General features: G+C 43.9%; 1 protein-coding gene across 7 annotated transcripts in view; it reads left to right on the top strand.

The window, feature by feature from the left end:
* Nucleotides 1-15,863, top strand: part of LOC116752880 (schwannomin-interacting protein 1) — a 625,076-nt gene that overhangs the window by 575,249 nt on the left and 33,964 nt on the right. Inside the window, exon 1 of one of the 7 annotated variants that reach the window (XM_032630023.1) lies at nt 6,814-7,007. The exons of the other annotated variants lie outside the window; for them this stretch is intronic. Within the exon in view, the coding sequence (XP_032485914.1) occupies nt 6,930-7,007 (78 nt within the window). The 5' untranslated portion in view covers nt 6,814-6,929. Of the gene's footprint in view, nt 1-6,813; nt 7,008-15,863 lie in introns of those variants that run through there. 7 annotated transcript variants of the gene reach the window in all.

Here is a 15,863-nt window from a genome sequence, read left to right on the forward strand (position 1 = left end):
CAAATAGATATGACTGTTTTGAAAAAACAGAGTTTCACTGCTTCCAAGAGCTGGAAAACCACTGCTTGAGGTGGGTGGATGCACTGTGCTTTGAACGACTTCATCCAAGGAGGGAGGATCAGAGAGAAATTCTCAGGCAGAATTTTTCGTGCTTGTTTTGTTTTTAAAGGTTCTCACATTGTCATCATCTTCGTGTACTTTCCTCCCTCCAAGGGTTTACATTAGCACAGAGGTTACTGAGGCATGTGTTGTCATTTTCAGTCGTAGCCGTGTTAAAAGATAGAGCCGGGCTTCCCTGGTGGCGCAGTGGTTGAGGGTCCGCCTGCCGATGCAGGGGACACGGGTTCGTGCCCCGGTCCGGGAGGATCCCACATGCCGCGGAGCGGCTGGGTCCGTGAGCCATGGCCGCTGGGCCTGCGCGTCCGGAGCCTGTTGCTCCGCAGCGGGAGAGGCCGCACCGGTGAGAGGCCCGCGTACCGCAAAAAAAAAAAAAAAAAAAAAAAAAAAAAGATAGAGCCATCAACCTCCATTTTCCAGTCTTGGGAGGAAGCCAGTCTCTTCAGGAAAGAGCCTTGCCCACAGCTTCAGGCCTGGCAGCCTTCGAGAGGCCAGACTCTTCTAAACGATCTCTGATAGAAAGCTTTGAAATATCATTAACTTGAAAGTACACGCTTAGGTCAAAGGGTCCATTTTGCTTAAAAACTCCCAAATATTTTCTCCTCTCTCCCTGCAGTTAATTTTGGAGATTGATGTGAATGGAAAGCCAATGACATGCTTTTATCCCTTTCTTTCCATTGCTTAAGTTCCCTTATCACCACCCCAGATATAAACCACACCCTCACGTTCTTAGCTACCATAGGAATGGAGGAGAAAGAAAGTGAAATGGTATGTGAATGACTCTTGTCCTTTTCCTCGCTTGGGAGCATAAAGAAACTCTTCTTCAAATACACACCTGGTCTTGAAAAAGCAGAGGAGAAATCTTTGATGCTTCCACATTTTCTTTAGGATAAATTTCCAACCCCTTTGTATGGCAGTCAAGGCCGAACCATGATCAGAACCCTGGGCAGAAACACTCCTCCCTCCAAGCCCTGTACTCCTGCCCCCAAATTGCCATCAGTCCTTTTTCTTTGCTCTGATGCCTCAGCCTACAAAGTCTGCCACACACACACCTGCTTCTACCTGTTGCAAGCTGATGTGCTCTGAGGCTCAAATGTCACCTTCTTCAGGAAGCTTTCTCCTTCTCAGTGCATTTTGCTTTTACTTCTGTTAGAACCCATTTACAGCTAGTGACATATAAGTCTGTCTCCCCCATTAGACAACAGGCTTCTTGAGAACAAAGGCCTGATTTTCATTTCCTGCCCTGCAAACAGAGTACGTGTTCAATAAATGTGTGTTGGACTGAATCGCATCTTCTGCAGTTGGTGCTGTTCCGAGGCCCCAGGACGAGGATTTTGCATCATAATACCAGAGAGAAGCTCAGATCTGTGCACTGCAACGGGGAGTTGGTGAAGCTGATCCTGGTATTCCTTATACCTGGCTTACGAGCCTCTTGCCCAGTTGCCAGCATCCCATCTGCCGAGATGGGAGACACAGTGCAAAGAAGAAAATGAAAGAGACAGACACCCCCCCTTCCCAGAGACAATGCATTAAGAACACACCTCCATACCTACCTTTCCTTCACCAAGAGAATTTTTCCAAGGTGAACCTCATGGTCCATCCCCAAGTACTTTTTCAAAATACCTGTGGTCAGCTGAGGCAAATACTCATCCTCAAGCCACCTTTCTTAATATATTGAATTTTGCAAAGTTTTCAGAAATCTTTTTGCCATATAGAGGGATATTTTTACTGGCTCCTGAAACACCAAATACCTCTTGGACAAAATGTTTCAGCCCAATTGAAGTGTCATACCCAGCACATAAAATAAAAGATGTCCTATATTGGTCTCAAATGATAAAACTAAGGGTTATATCAGTTGAAATAGTACATTAAAAATTCTTGCTGGAGAAAGTAGTAAACAGCCCTTCATGCCCAGATTCTAGTGGGTTATTTCATAAGAAAGGAAATATAGTCTGTCCCTGTTGACACCAGGGCAAGGGAGGGCTCATTTCCCAAGTTCCTCTTCCTGTGAATGAGAAAACAAGGTATCAAATTTGACTCCATTTAAGATTCCACTCAATTTAAGCCTGGTTTCATCCATAGCAGGGAAAAAATATATTGACCTAATGGAGAGGGGAATTTCAAAGCATTTAGTGCGCCGTTTGATACAGGCTTTTAAATATAAGTTCAATGAAAACTAAATAAATAAAGTTCAATGAAGTTATTTTTCCATCTTGTTCTATAGATTTTTATTTGATTGGGAAATTTTTTTCCCCATAGTTAAGTGCTGAAGAATTCTTTGTTTTCATTGTTTTGCCTGGTTGGGGTATAATTGTGTTTTGCCTTGTTGAGATACAGTGTGTTTGTCTGAGGAGAGAGTAACAAACATATCCATCACCTTAAAAATTAAGAAAATAGTTCTGGATGTAAACTCGTCTGCACTTGTTTTTAGGCTGTATATCTGAAAATCTAATGTTGTATATTTTTTACCACAAAAGGAGCACAGTGGTAGGTGCCCAAATGGCGGGGGTGGGGGGAAGCGTCTTAACAGGATTTCAGTATGGGCCTGATCTGAAATAGAAATTTAGTACAAGCACATCATTCCTATTTAAAGTAGCACTGGGGGCCTCAAACATCACGTTTTAGACATCAAGCGATTTTAAGAAATAAATGTGCATATGGATATCTTAAGCCAAAAGCCTAGTATTTTCTCTTGGAAAGGGGCTGGGGATAGAGGAGGGGAAGGAAATGGAAACATCACTATGATACATATCAGCGCATGCATGATTTTTGGAGAGTAGAGACCCCACCTTCGCACACACACGCGCGCACACACACACGATCTTAAACTAAGATTTCACACGCAGAAGCTCGACATCCATAGCGCCGTATTCTATTACTTATTTATATTCTCTATACCAAGGGAAAATTGGAAATCTTGGTGTACTTAGTATTCCCCTGGGCACTATCTAGAAGCATCAGAAATTACCAAGCTTCCTGAAATAGAAAGTACTTTGACAAAATTGCTTGAATTCAGAAGAAAACAACCATCCGAAGGCCTAGTGACAATCAGCGTAGGAGAGCCATTAAGGGGCTAAGAACACAGAAAAACATAATGAGGGCATTAATCCTGGTCTCCCTCGGAAGCTGTGCCGTCGTCGTCATCCAAGCGACTGCAGTTGAGTTTCTTGTACTCAGGTCTCCAGCTGGGCAGAAAGCTTCATGTCTGTGGTCCTCAGTTTTTCTGATGTGGGTCAACGACCGGCACTCTGTCTCCTCCCAACACTTTCACCTCCTCCACTCCATGCTCCCAATGCCATTAGTTTAACTTTTGAAACCTACACTGAAAAGTCCATTGTAAAATTGCACGCATATGTTCGTGGTTTATCTAGCTATCGGTATACCTTAATTGAAAAGCAAAGCAAATTTAGACAAACATTCACAGAAGAAAATAGTTTATTTGAAAAGAGGTTATAAAGCAGGTGTCGGTTTGTATAGCGCATGGAATTTGGATATTAAGGTGGAAGGAAAGGCTGTAGGAGGCTAAAGGGTTAATCAGGATGAAATAGTTTCCATCAATAGGAATAGGAAAATCTTTTGACAATGCATAAGTGATTTCCCAGTAATGCGGTCGGTGTTCTCAGTCAATAATTTCCACCAGTGACCGATAATGATCATTTAAAAGCATTAGCTCACGTGAGCAATGCACCTTGCAGTTCAGATCATGGCTTGACAGGAAACTGAAGCTCTCCATTCTAGTCCTTGAATTTCAGGGCAGGGGGGTGAGCAGAGGCCCTTTCAACCTCAGGGACTGTAAGTGGCTCTGTGTACATTTTCTAAGGGGAAGCATTAGTATCTGGGCCCATGTTTTGCCAGCACAGTTCAGTTTAGAGAGGGCAGCAGTAGAGGAAGGAATCAGGAAGAATTCTCTGTAGGAAAGACATGAGTGACTGTTATCCCCTTGTTTGTGCGTAGCTGCTACAAAACCACCAAACGTTATGTTCAGCTCAAGCCTTTTGAGGTCGTGTTTTGTTTTGTTTTTTCCTCTCCTGCATTCATTTGGACCTCTTGGAAGTGAAATTAATTACAGCGTTGATCCCAGGCGTCTAAAGTCAAGACCTTGCCACCATGCCTAGAAATATGATCTAAAGTAATATAATCTCTTATAATGAATTTTTTCAAGGTCTAGAGCTGTGCTTCTAAAATTTAAAGCACACTCAAAAAATCCTAGTGCTCTTTTAAAAGTGCATTTTTTGATTCAGTAGGTCTGGGGTGAGAGCTGAGCATTTGCACTTGCAGTCCGCTCCCAGGTGATGTGGATGCTCTGGTTGGAGGACACACTTTGAGTAGCAAAGCTCTAGAAAACATCGAAGATCAGTTCACATGTTAGGAAAACAGCAGGTATTTTAAGCCGGCACAAGCCATCCAGATAGCGGTGGTACAGCTCCTTCTGGAAAGGGTCTGGACTACAAGGCTATGGGCTGAGCACTTCTTTAGGGAGGGTGCAAAATAAAATCATCACCACTGGGGACCAAGCTTCAAGAGGACATGATTTATCACTTGTCTCTATATAGTACTTATGAGAGAATCACTTATGCCAAGAAAAGATATAGGGGCTGGAGGAGGGGAATGATCTTTAGTACTTTCTTAGTACTAACCCTTGCTGCTGTTATATGGCTGGAGAATTTCCATCTTTTTGAGGTTTTGAGGTGCCCTTCTCCAAAAGGTAATATATTATTAATGTATATGCATATGCATATATATGTATGTATGTGGCCAATGTATTATTGGTGTATGTAAATTAATTTGAATATGTTTATACATATACATAGTTAATAGTGAGGGTTCAGTCATTTTAACTATATATTTAAGGCCACCCTGTTAAAATTAAAGTCAGAAGGTGTTAGTAATTAGGCTTATAGTTTTATGTACTTTACTAAGTCTTGTACTCTCTAAGTTTTCATTGGAAATTCCCTGGAGGTCCAGTGGTTAGGACTCAGCGCTTTCACTGCGGTGGCCTGGGTTCAATCCCTGGTCGGGGAACTAAGATCCTGCAAGCTGCATGGCACAGCCAAATAAATTAATAAATTTTTATAGCTGCATCCATGTTAGCTCTTGATTATAGACTGCTAAGTGGGCTAGGATGCTAACCTAGGTAAGAGACTGAAATCACTGAAATTGATGGTAGGCCCCCTTCTTCAACCTGAGCAGACCCATGTTTGCCTTCTAACTGTAGGTGGTTTCCACAGAAGATTTCGGTTGAAAAGCACTCATATGAACTATTAATGTTTCCTTCTATGGACAACGTTCCAAGGACAAGGGAGATCTCTGCTAGAGAGAAGCCCTTCCCAAAAGCAAGTGTGGCTCAGGAGATACAACTTCTGTCAAACTGTCTGACAAAGGTACAAGACATTCTCTTGGGAACTGAGGTGGAGGATGAGGGTGGATGGAGTTAAAGGGGTGTTTGGATATGGGTCATGGGTTGCAGGGAAAATATTTGCTTTAAGGAAGCAGGGCTACTACAGTGAGACACCTTGATGCTACAAGTCTACCACGAATTGAATTTTTTTTAATTTGTGGAGAGGGAGGGTAGACAAGTGAATGTGAGCATGTCGGCAAAGGTTCAGGTGCCAAAGCTGTCTTGAACAGCACTTTTGCTTTAGAACTCTGTTCTTAACAGCATTGAGGTTGGTCAGGAGTTCACACTGGAGGAAGTATTGACTGGTACATTTGCTGCTTCCTGTCCAAGCATGTCAGACTAAAAGACTGTGCTGCTGAACAGAGCCTTGGCCTTTGAATTCTTCTTTGGCCCATTTCTCCTGCACACAGTAACTTTTAAAAAATACTGGATATAAGTTTTAGTTTGTGGCAGTAGTAATTCGATAACGAGGAGTGTGTGTTTGTGTGTGCACTTCTGTTTATCTGCTTCTTGCATCAAAACATCCTCCAGCTGTGGGCCTTTTCCTTCTCTGTATGTAAAGCCAGTAAACAAAACCAAAAGCCATGGGAAAAGGGTAAAGAGAGCAGCAGGAAGGAACGTCCTCTTTTGTGAAAAAGCCTGCCACCGGCTTTTAAAGAAAAGTTGATGGATCTTCTTCTCTTGCCTATATTAATAGAACAAAGCAGCGATCCTGGAGCAGAAATGAATTTGGAAATGTGTTGGAAATGAATTTCATTCTTGTGTTGGGGTTTCTCCCTGAAGATGAGACTTTTACATCTGATTTTAAGGAACGATTGGTTATGGGGAAAAGGAAAAAAAGGCAAGCATCTGTCTTACAGGTTAACTTTTAAATTATACTGTTCGGTTTTGGCACGGAAGACCCGGCTTTTAACTCACCAGTGAAGTCTGCGAGGCTGGGCTTTACATCTATTTTTATCCCATACACTCTACCGCTGGTTCAGTAAAAGGTTGCTGGATTCCTTACAGAACTCCTATCCACATTCAGTCCTGAAGCGGGGAGTTGGGGAGTTGAATCAGCTTTTGCTCGACTTGGGGTAGAAAAGGTGCTGGGGAGAGGAATCCAGGCAGGATCATTCAGGGTAAGGTGACGGCAGACGTGGTAAGACTGGACTCAACCAGCTGAGTGTCAGGGCAGAGTTAGTCTCGCAGAACAGCAGCTGCCCCCGTGCTGGAGTGCAGGACAGACCAGGGAGGCCAGGTGGGGCGGTGTCTCTGAGATAGAGGGGGGCAAGGTTACGTACAGCCGGACACAAACTCTTAGCTGGCTCTCCATGTCAGCATGAGCGGTAACCAGGGTCCTGGGCAACTGCACGTCAGCCTATCAGAATTCATGGGAGGTTATTTCTTAAGTGAAATTCTAAAGAGTTAAAGGATGAATTTGGACAGTGATGGAATGGATGACATCATCAGTCAAGAATCCCCATTGGATATGGAGGGGGATTATAAAAAGGTAAGGGGGGAGAGCTCTTTTGTTTGTAAACAATCGGACCATTTTTCTAACTGGGAGAAAGATCACCCTTGAGGAGTGGCCAAATTCCACACTCAGTGGCCATTGCTATAATCTATTCAGGAAGGCTAAATGCTCAGAATCGAATGCATTAAGCTGGGAGAGTTCTTCTTTCTGTGTTTCCCAGTTTGTATTCATTAATATATTATAGCAGTAACTGGAATACACATGTTGTTTTTCTGAAATTGAAAAACATTCTATTATGCATATAGTTTCTAGGCAGGCTTTTTATGTGAAGGAATAATTTTTTAAATTACTGGCATGTTGACAGTTCACCTGCAAGAAATAATTACTAGCATGTGTAATCTATCTTTCTGAGTTTGGCTTTTTTAAACAATGAAAAATATAAAGGTTTACTAAGAGAAGTGTGAGGTTTAAAAAAAAAAAACTGATACAGTATCTGCTAATTCTTTGCTTGCCTTTTCTTTTGAAAGTCAGTAAATATATTTTTGGTATGTTTTTTATGCTAATTGTCTGGTAATAACAGCCCCAAGTAAAAATAGCTTTAGTTATATGGTTGAGGTAATGAAATTAAACTACAAGCATATGCTTGTCTGTCCACAGAAGGCTAAACACTGTGTCCTTCCCCCTTATTATTTCCCATAAGTCAAGTGTAGGTCACAACACAGCCCAGTATGAAGAATCAGGGACCTTCCATCATGGACCTGGAAGGAAAGACCTGTTTTCCCTCAAAGGCAAATATCCTAAAACAGTAAAACTTGCTCCTAAATTTTTAATTTGATCAAATACGTCACTAACTTTTTTCCCCTAGATTGAGATAGAAGCTTCTGTCTTGATAGATCTTTACGTATAATAATGTAAAATATGGCAATTTAAATCTTACATACATAACTGTGTGTGAGTATGAGGCCTGTTTTAAGGACATACTTTATTTCTTAGAGCAGTTCACAATAGTTTATGTTATTTCTCCAGGAGCTGAAACTTAAATAGGTTTAAATGACCTGCCCTGTTGATCTGTGTGTTTTTTGTCCTTTTTGTCCTGTGTGTTTTGTGATCCCCAAGAAGGAAGTGAGGGCCCAAGGGGATAAGTGCTCATAGAGTCTTGAAACCCAGACACCTCTCCGATGTCCCCTCCTGCCGGAAGTGGGTGTGCAAAAGATACTTGGGACACTCAGCAATCAGAGTCGGGCACTTACCCAACCCAGTAGAACAAGTGCACAGTTCTCATATTGCCTCTATTTTCAGTGCCAAAGGACTAGTCACGGTTTTCTTTGTCACAGCGTTTCTCAGCTAGGAAAGTGTAGGTCAGTTTGCACTTAGGAAAATGAAAGACATACCACTGCTAATGCAATAACAATAAAGTAATGACCACTGTAGTTTCATCCTACTTAGAAACAGAGAGCCCAGATGCCTGGAATGACCGAGCCATGGTATGCAGGCAACCTGATACAGCGTTGACTAAAGTGACAAACATGTAAGGCTCAAGTAGCTTTAAAACATCAACAACAACAAAACAGAGTTGAATTGTATAACCCTTAATCTCACTCAGGCAGTAGAACACCACATGTGACTTCAAGAGTAATACTATCTGAGAGGTTAGTACAAAAGACCACTGGATGAAACTTTTAGATGTGGAGGATGCCCAGAGATCAGTATATATTGTTGTGGACCCTAAACATGGAAGTCGTTCTGTTGTCATTTCAGCTTTTAACTATTTTTCTCAGGCAAAGTGCTTTCAAATGTATGCATATCATGATAACTACAAAGGCTTCCTTTTTAAAAAACAACTATTGATCATTTCATTAAGAACTTCTAGTGAAACAGGGCAACATGTGCTTTCTTTAAAATACAAAGGATAGAAAATAATTAGCTAATATAAAAATCACTCTTCCTAATTAGAATCTTTCTTTTCTAAGTTTTTTTTCTCTGTTTGGTTTTTGCTGTTTGGCTGACTACCTAGAAAATTAAATTAGATGCCATAAAGCAGTGGTCTGTAGGGTTTTTTCACCTTGTATTCATCAGTAAGATGTTTTTGAGCCCAAGTCTTTAATATACATATATTCTATTCATATATTACACATATATACCACTGTAAAAGTACATCTTTTATGTATAAAACATATACAGTCGTCCCTTGGTATCCACAGGGGATTGGTTCCAGGATCTCCATAGATACCAGAATCCCAGGATACTCAAGTCCCTTTTATGAAATGGCACGGTATTTGCATATAACCCACACACATCCTCCTGTACACTTTAAATCATCTTTAGATTACTTATAGTACCTAAAACAGTGTAAATGCTATGCTACGTAAATAGTTGCTGGGTACATGGCAAATTCATGTCTTGCTTTTTGGAACTTTCTGGCATTTTCCCAAATATTTTTGATCTCTGGTTGGTTAAATCTGCAGATGCAGAACCCAGAGACATGGAGGGCTGACTGTATACAAATAGATATTTTTAAGAATAAGATGTTTAAAACGTAAATAAAAATACAAGTTTTAATAATTTCTTCTTTCATCTCCTGTCACTCTGAGGTCAGTTGTCCAAAACACTTGGAAAATCGGTATATCCCTGCCTGGGTACAGTAGAATTTTTTATACCAGTTGCACTGATAAATACCGCATGTATATAGGGATTATTTTACAAGGTTGTTTCAAAGTCAGGCAAACAGCCTTCAGGGGAAAGGTCACTTTATGATGACTAAAATTAGATTCCACCCAGGCAAAGGAAGGAAAAGAGTACACATCTGTTTCAGTTCCTTGGGGAAGGTCCTGATATTTCATTAAGGACCTCTGGTTTGTTCAGTAATAGTAGTAAGACTGTACTCAACAGAAAGCACATCTTAGTGTCTAGGAAGGAAAGCCTGCACCTTGGCAGAATCCTAGGTGTGAAAGTCCGGTCTATCACGGCCCTGCCTTTCTCTGAGCAGCCTCTGACCCACTGGGTCCCACAGCCCATTGTCTTGAGGACACAGAGGCACATAGCCTGCCAGTCGATGTCCTGACCCCGTCAGCCGTTACTCACCAAGAGCCTTCCTGTGTCCCTGGCATTGTGTGCGGGGCCAGGATCCCGAAAGGGAGGCTGGGCTTTCCCTCAAGGAGCTCACAGTCCAAATGGGGAGGCGTACAAACAAATAAGCTGCCGTGGACTTGATGCCACCTGGAAGGATGTGGACCTTCAGATGGTCAGTGTGGACCTAGAAAACACACAGCCTGCACCATCTCAGGGCTGGGGATAGATCCAAATTATACCCGTGGAGAGAGAGAGGAAATCAAGAAAATGTAACATGAAGCACGGGAGAGGACTGGCTCCCACTTTGTCCCAGAGCAGAGCAAACACCAGCAGGCTGGCCTTACCTTCTGTCCCCAGGCCACTCCTGGCAGAAGGAGCTGCGGGCAGGGCCGTGTGTGGTCGGAGGATGGGCAAGCCGACTTTGCCTGGCTTTGTTTCTCCGGGGTGCTGTCTCTAGTGTGGTGCATCCAATTATGGTGAAAGATTAGGGAGGAGCCCGTGAACAAATTAAAAAGCTGGAAGGAACAATATTTAAAGTGAAGCCACAGCTGCGCCTCATGTTTTTTTAAAAAGGTGAATGGAAATGACTGCTTGAGATAAACTGTAATAAACAGGAACGCAGAATGCCAGCTGCCATTCCAGACAAGAGCTCTGCCCTCCCCACACAATTACTGAGGAAAAGCAGCCGTCGACCTCCATGAACCCTCCCGTCTTCCTGTCTGGAAGGGCTGAATATGCTTGAGGAACCCTGTTAAGTTACTGAACCCCGGAGCCCAGCCCTACCTCAGCCCCCCGGGACAGTCTCTTCCACTTTCTGGGCCAGGATCTCCTTTTCTTTCAAGGGAGGAACGGGCGCGGTTGGTTTTAGGTCTTGTAAATATGAAGGCTCGTAACTCCTAGTTCAGGTTTCTTTGCATCGTATCACCCTGTTGGCGCACCTCGGTAAGCCAGCGTGGTAGGGAGTGGGTTCTTTCAGATAACGAGATTTTCCAGATACATAGTATGTGAATTATACCTCAATTTTAAAAATAAACACACACACATTTTGGGTGGAGGGTACGGTTTATTTTTTAATTGAGGTATAATTCACATACCATAAGATTCACATGTCCAAGTATATAGTTTGATGGTTTTTAGTGTTTCATACGGTTCTACAAACCACTAGTATCTAATTCCAGAATATTTGCATCAGCACCCCCCAGGAAAAGCCTGTCCCCATTAGCAATTACTCCTAATTCCCACCTCCCCACCACAATCATCAGTGTACTCTCTGTCTTTTCTGGATTTGTCTGTTCCGGACATTTCTGGATCTCTTTTATCCTTTTCTCCACTCTTCTCAGGAGGTTACCCCGCCCCTACCTTTAATATTAGCAGTAAGACCATTTAATGAATTTCTCTCTGGATCAGACACTGTGCCAAGTACTTTCTATATAGTATTTCATTTAATCCTTTTTATTATTATTATTATTTTAATTTATTTATTTTTTATGGTACGCGGGCCTCTCACTGTTGTGGCCTCTCCCATTGCAGAGCACAGGCTCCGGACGCGCAGGCTCGGCGGCCATGGCTCACGGGCCTAGCCGCTCCGCGGCATGTGGGATCTTCCTGGACCGGGGCACGAACCCGTGTCCCCTGCATCGGCAGGCGGACTCTCAACCACTGTGCCACCAGGGAAGACCCTCATTTAATCCTTAATACAACCTAAAAAATAAGGTATCTTTATCCCTTTTTTCAGAAAAAGACACTGGGGCTTAAAGTGTCTCCATAACTTGCAGTAGTAAGTGTCAGAGTGAAGAGGTTAACTTGGGTCTTCTTGGTCCCGATTGCCCTGTGCCGGGCTCCTGCTCTCCCTCCCTCCTGGTCACACACCTGTGTTCGGCTACCCCAGATCCTCAGCCCACCTTGATATGGGAGGCAGGGGACACCAGCTTCCTGGTGGTTGATTGTGGTTTGGCTGTTGCATAACCTTGCAGTAGGTGTTTTAGACTGTTGTGTTCTGACAGTGATACTGAAGGAGTGAGGTGGTTTTACAGACTTGTAAAATGGCACCTGTTAAAAATAGAGTCCCCAGATAACACTGTCCTGTGTTAAAAGTAGTCTCTGAAGGCAATCATTTGAGAACCCGGGAGAGCTCAAGATGCACCCAGCAGTTCATGTTTTGGATATGCTGCTCAGAGGTGAGGAAAATTTTCAACTGTGTCCCTTTAGGATTTGACATTTAAATACTCCCACTACATAAGTCATCCTTGTCGATTGCACCCTGGGCTCCTGTACTTCCACCAGAGTTCCCATGCAGCCGGAAATGGCTACTGAACTTCAGCCCTAGGGGTTTGTTAAATACTTTTGCTCCAGTACTTAAAAATTAGATGTTCAAGTGTTAGGGACTGCAGGACAGCACTTCTTTTTTTGTTTTAAAGAAGATGTTGGGGGTAGGAGTTTATTAATTTATTTATTTTTGGCTGTGTTGGGTCTTCATTTCTGTGCGAGTACTTTCTCTAGTTGCGGTGAGCGGGGGCCACTCGTCATCGCGGGGCGCGGGCCTCTCACTATCGCGGCCTCTCTTGTTTCGGAGCACAGGCTCCAGATGCCCAGGCTCAGTAGTTGTGGCTCACGGGCCTAGTTGCTCCGCGGCACGTGGGATCCTCCCAGACCAGGGCTCGAACCTGTGTCCCCTGCATCGGCAGGCGGACTCTCAACCACTGCGCCACCAGGGAAGCCCAGGACGGCACTTCTGTCTGCCTGCTCATGTTTATCTCCTCTCCCTATAGTGTGAGGAGAAGGAATGCAGTCGATAGGCCAAACCATCCTCAGGGTTAACTAATTGTAAACAAACATCTCCATCCTCTGAACTGGCATCCCAACCCTTTATCAAAAGGCAAATCCTTAAGTAAAACAGATGTCAGAAGGCCCCTGGACCCTCCATGGATGCCCGTCCTGGACTTCAGGTATCTAAAGGCAGCTCTCCCGTTGAGTCTGATGCTGAGCAAGCCGAACCCAGGTCTCAACATTGCCCAACAGCCCGGCCTGACATCTAGTCCAGAGGACTTGTTTAGGTAGATGGGTGCGAGGATGCACAGATAAGAGATTTCAACAGCATTTCAGGAGACCTTTCTGGATTGTTTAGTGTAAGTATCTGAAATAGAAAATGTCAGAAAAGCAAACTGAAAACAGAACAACCAGACTTACTATCCATTCAGTGATACAATGGAAAGATACTAGGTTATTTAACTTTCACTTCCACTAATAATTGAAAAGCTCTTCCCAGGAAGCTTGCGTCTTGAAGTAAGATGCAAGAACTTGAAATAACCTGCACAGAGCAAGTATTTACGCCCTTGACATTCAAAAGCATACAATCCATATTTTTACAGAATGCTGTTTTCGTATTTTGATCTTGCGATAAACCCATAGTGAGAAAATAACTAGAAAGTACTATCAGTATATTTGGGTTTTCTTTTATTTTTTGTTTTAAAGAAAATTAATAAAATTTGCCTAATTAACGAATAAGTTCTGTCCTTCTGATTCCTAATGTTTAAAAGCCTCAGACTCCTCCGCACTAGAATGCCGCCTATAAATTTAGACTAAAACTTTCTTTCTTAAGCCGAGGAGAGAACTAAGAGTGACTATTATTTTACTAAAGGAAGAGTTCTTTTCCACTGGGAGCTCCAGAATGCCAGTTGCATTCCCTGGTGGATGCCGCTCATGGCAATGATGCCAGATATCACTAGGCAATAGATTGCACTGAAGCAACGGGATCACTAATTGCTTCAAAACAGGCATCCTGGCAAGGCCTTTGGCAGAGGCCAGACGGCTGCAAATGCAATGCACCTGGATCCAGAGTCTGGACATTCCCCGGGCAACAGATCCGTGCTCAATTAAAGAAGAAGCAACTCTGTGTTGCATGTAGCTCCTCGATCTGTTCAGGTGTTTAAAGCCATGGTTCTCAGGATGTTTGAGCCAGCAGCATCTGGGAACTTGTTAGAAATGCACTTTCTCAGCCCCACCTCAGAGCTTCTGAATCAGAAAAATAGTCTCTGGTTTTGCAAGCCTTCCACGTGATTCTCATGCATAATCAAGTTTGAGCGCTACTGGCTTAAAGAAATTTGTGACCAGAGAGAGAGAGTGTCACGTTGTGCGTGTACCCACCCATGCGATTCTCCACTTGGCACGATGGCACAGCAACCTCCCTGCATCCAGAGTTTCTTCCTGGGCCTTGGGGGACCAGGGTATTCATCAGCTTCTAGAATAATGCAGCCCCCAGCCCTTAGGAAGTTTTTTCTCAATGGCACATTGCTTTCCTTTTTCCCATTGGTTATCATTGCTTTAACAGACGTGAGGCCTGTGTGGGACACCCAGGTAGAAGATGGAGAAAGAAAATTCAAGGCCTGGAGGCTTCTTCAACTTAGAGAAACTTCTTGTGAAATAGCTAACCCCTCGCAACTTCTGAGGCTTGTTAGAGATGCAGGGTCTCAGGCCCAGCCCCTGAGTCAGAGTCTGCATTTTAATAAGATCCCCAGGGGATTTGTAGGCACCCTGAAGCATAAGAAGCACTGACAGAGGTAACAGCTTTAGCAAGGCAGAAAGGAGGCTGCTAGAAGTGGTATCTTCCTGGATTTGTAGTGAATTGTACTGAGGCAGCCTTATAAAATAAGCACATCCAATAATATAACAAGCTATTTCAGTTCCCATGGTGCCCAGGTAAAAGTAAGAAACCTTGGAGCTGGGAAGGAGGGGAAGATCAATCCAGGGAAGAGATGGAAGACAGGAAACCTGGGGGGAAACATTTTCCTTTCTCCCACTTCCCTTCCCCACGACTGAATCCCATCCAGGCCCCGGTTGCCCCTGCTTCCACGCTTAACATCTGCTTTTGTTCCTAGAGCATTGCTGTGCCATTCGCATCAACTGCGCCCCCGGACTCTCTAAGCCAAGCTTCCTCAAATAGTCTTCCTCCTTTGGGGAGTTTATGGAACCCCTTCCTCTGGGTCAGACAGGCCCTCTCCTTGCCAGCTATCTGGAATCAGCATCTGTGCAGGACTCAGAAGGAAGCAGCTGCTGGCAGTGTCCTGAGCACCAGCTGGCTTTCGGTTTAGGCTCGGGATGTTATGTTCCAAAGTGTGTTTCTGAGAACCTCAGTGGGCCCGCAGCTGCCCCCGGGAACATGCAGTTTGCCAATTAAATTTCAGAAATGCACAAGACACACAGCCTTCTGCTTATACATTTGTAAGGCCGGCATGTGAAAGACTAGGTGGCCCCTGCTTCAGAGACACAAGGATGCTTCGAGCAAGGTGAACGGGGTGCCAGAGGGACGAAGGCGGGACCCAAGGAGGGGCTCGGGTAACCGATGTGTAAGGGCCGGGTGCAGCCGTGTCCTGAAGAAAGTATGGAAAGGACTTGGGGACGGACCAGATTTGGAGATAGCCGATATTTAACCAAGCAGAACATTAGCTTGGGCCGTTTGCTTTTTATTTCTTTTACCAAATCCCCCCTCTTTCTTCTCGTCGACTTTGGGGAATTGCAGCAGAATGGTGGCACAATGGGAAAGGCTGAGCACCGGCGTTCGGGGTCTGAAACGGCTCAGTGGTCTGTGTTCTGAGATCTTGGCTCACAGGATTCCCTCAAAAGCCATCGTGAGCCTTATCTGCCCAGGCACAGGGGGTGGCAGCAGGGAATTCGTCGACAGGCAAGGACAAAACACTGCCTGTGGCTGGTCAATGGTGAGTTTGTGAGCACATTTTTCACTCTTGATAATGGTCTCGATAGTCTTTCTGTCTCATAGGGATGAGCCGTTCCTCCTCAGGTGCCGTCTTGCTTTTTGCCTGCAATATC

The sequence above is a fragment of the Phocoena sinus genome, chromosome 4 (genome assembly GCF_008692025.1).
Source record: "Phocoena sinus isolate mPhoSin1 chromosome 4, mPhoSin1.pri, whole genome shotgun sequence".
NCBI classification, from domain to species: Eukaryota; Metazoa; Chordata; class Mammalia; order Artiodactyla; family Phocoenidae; genus Phocoena; species Phocoena sinus.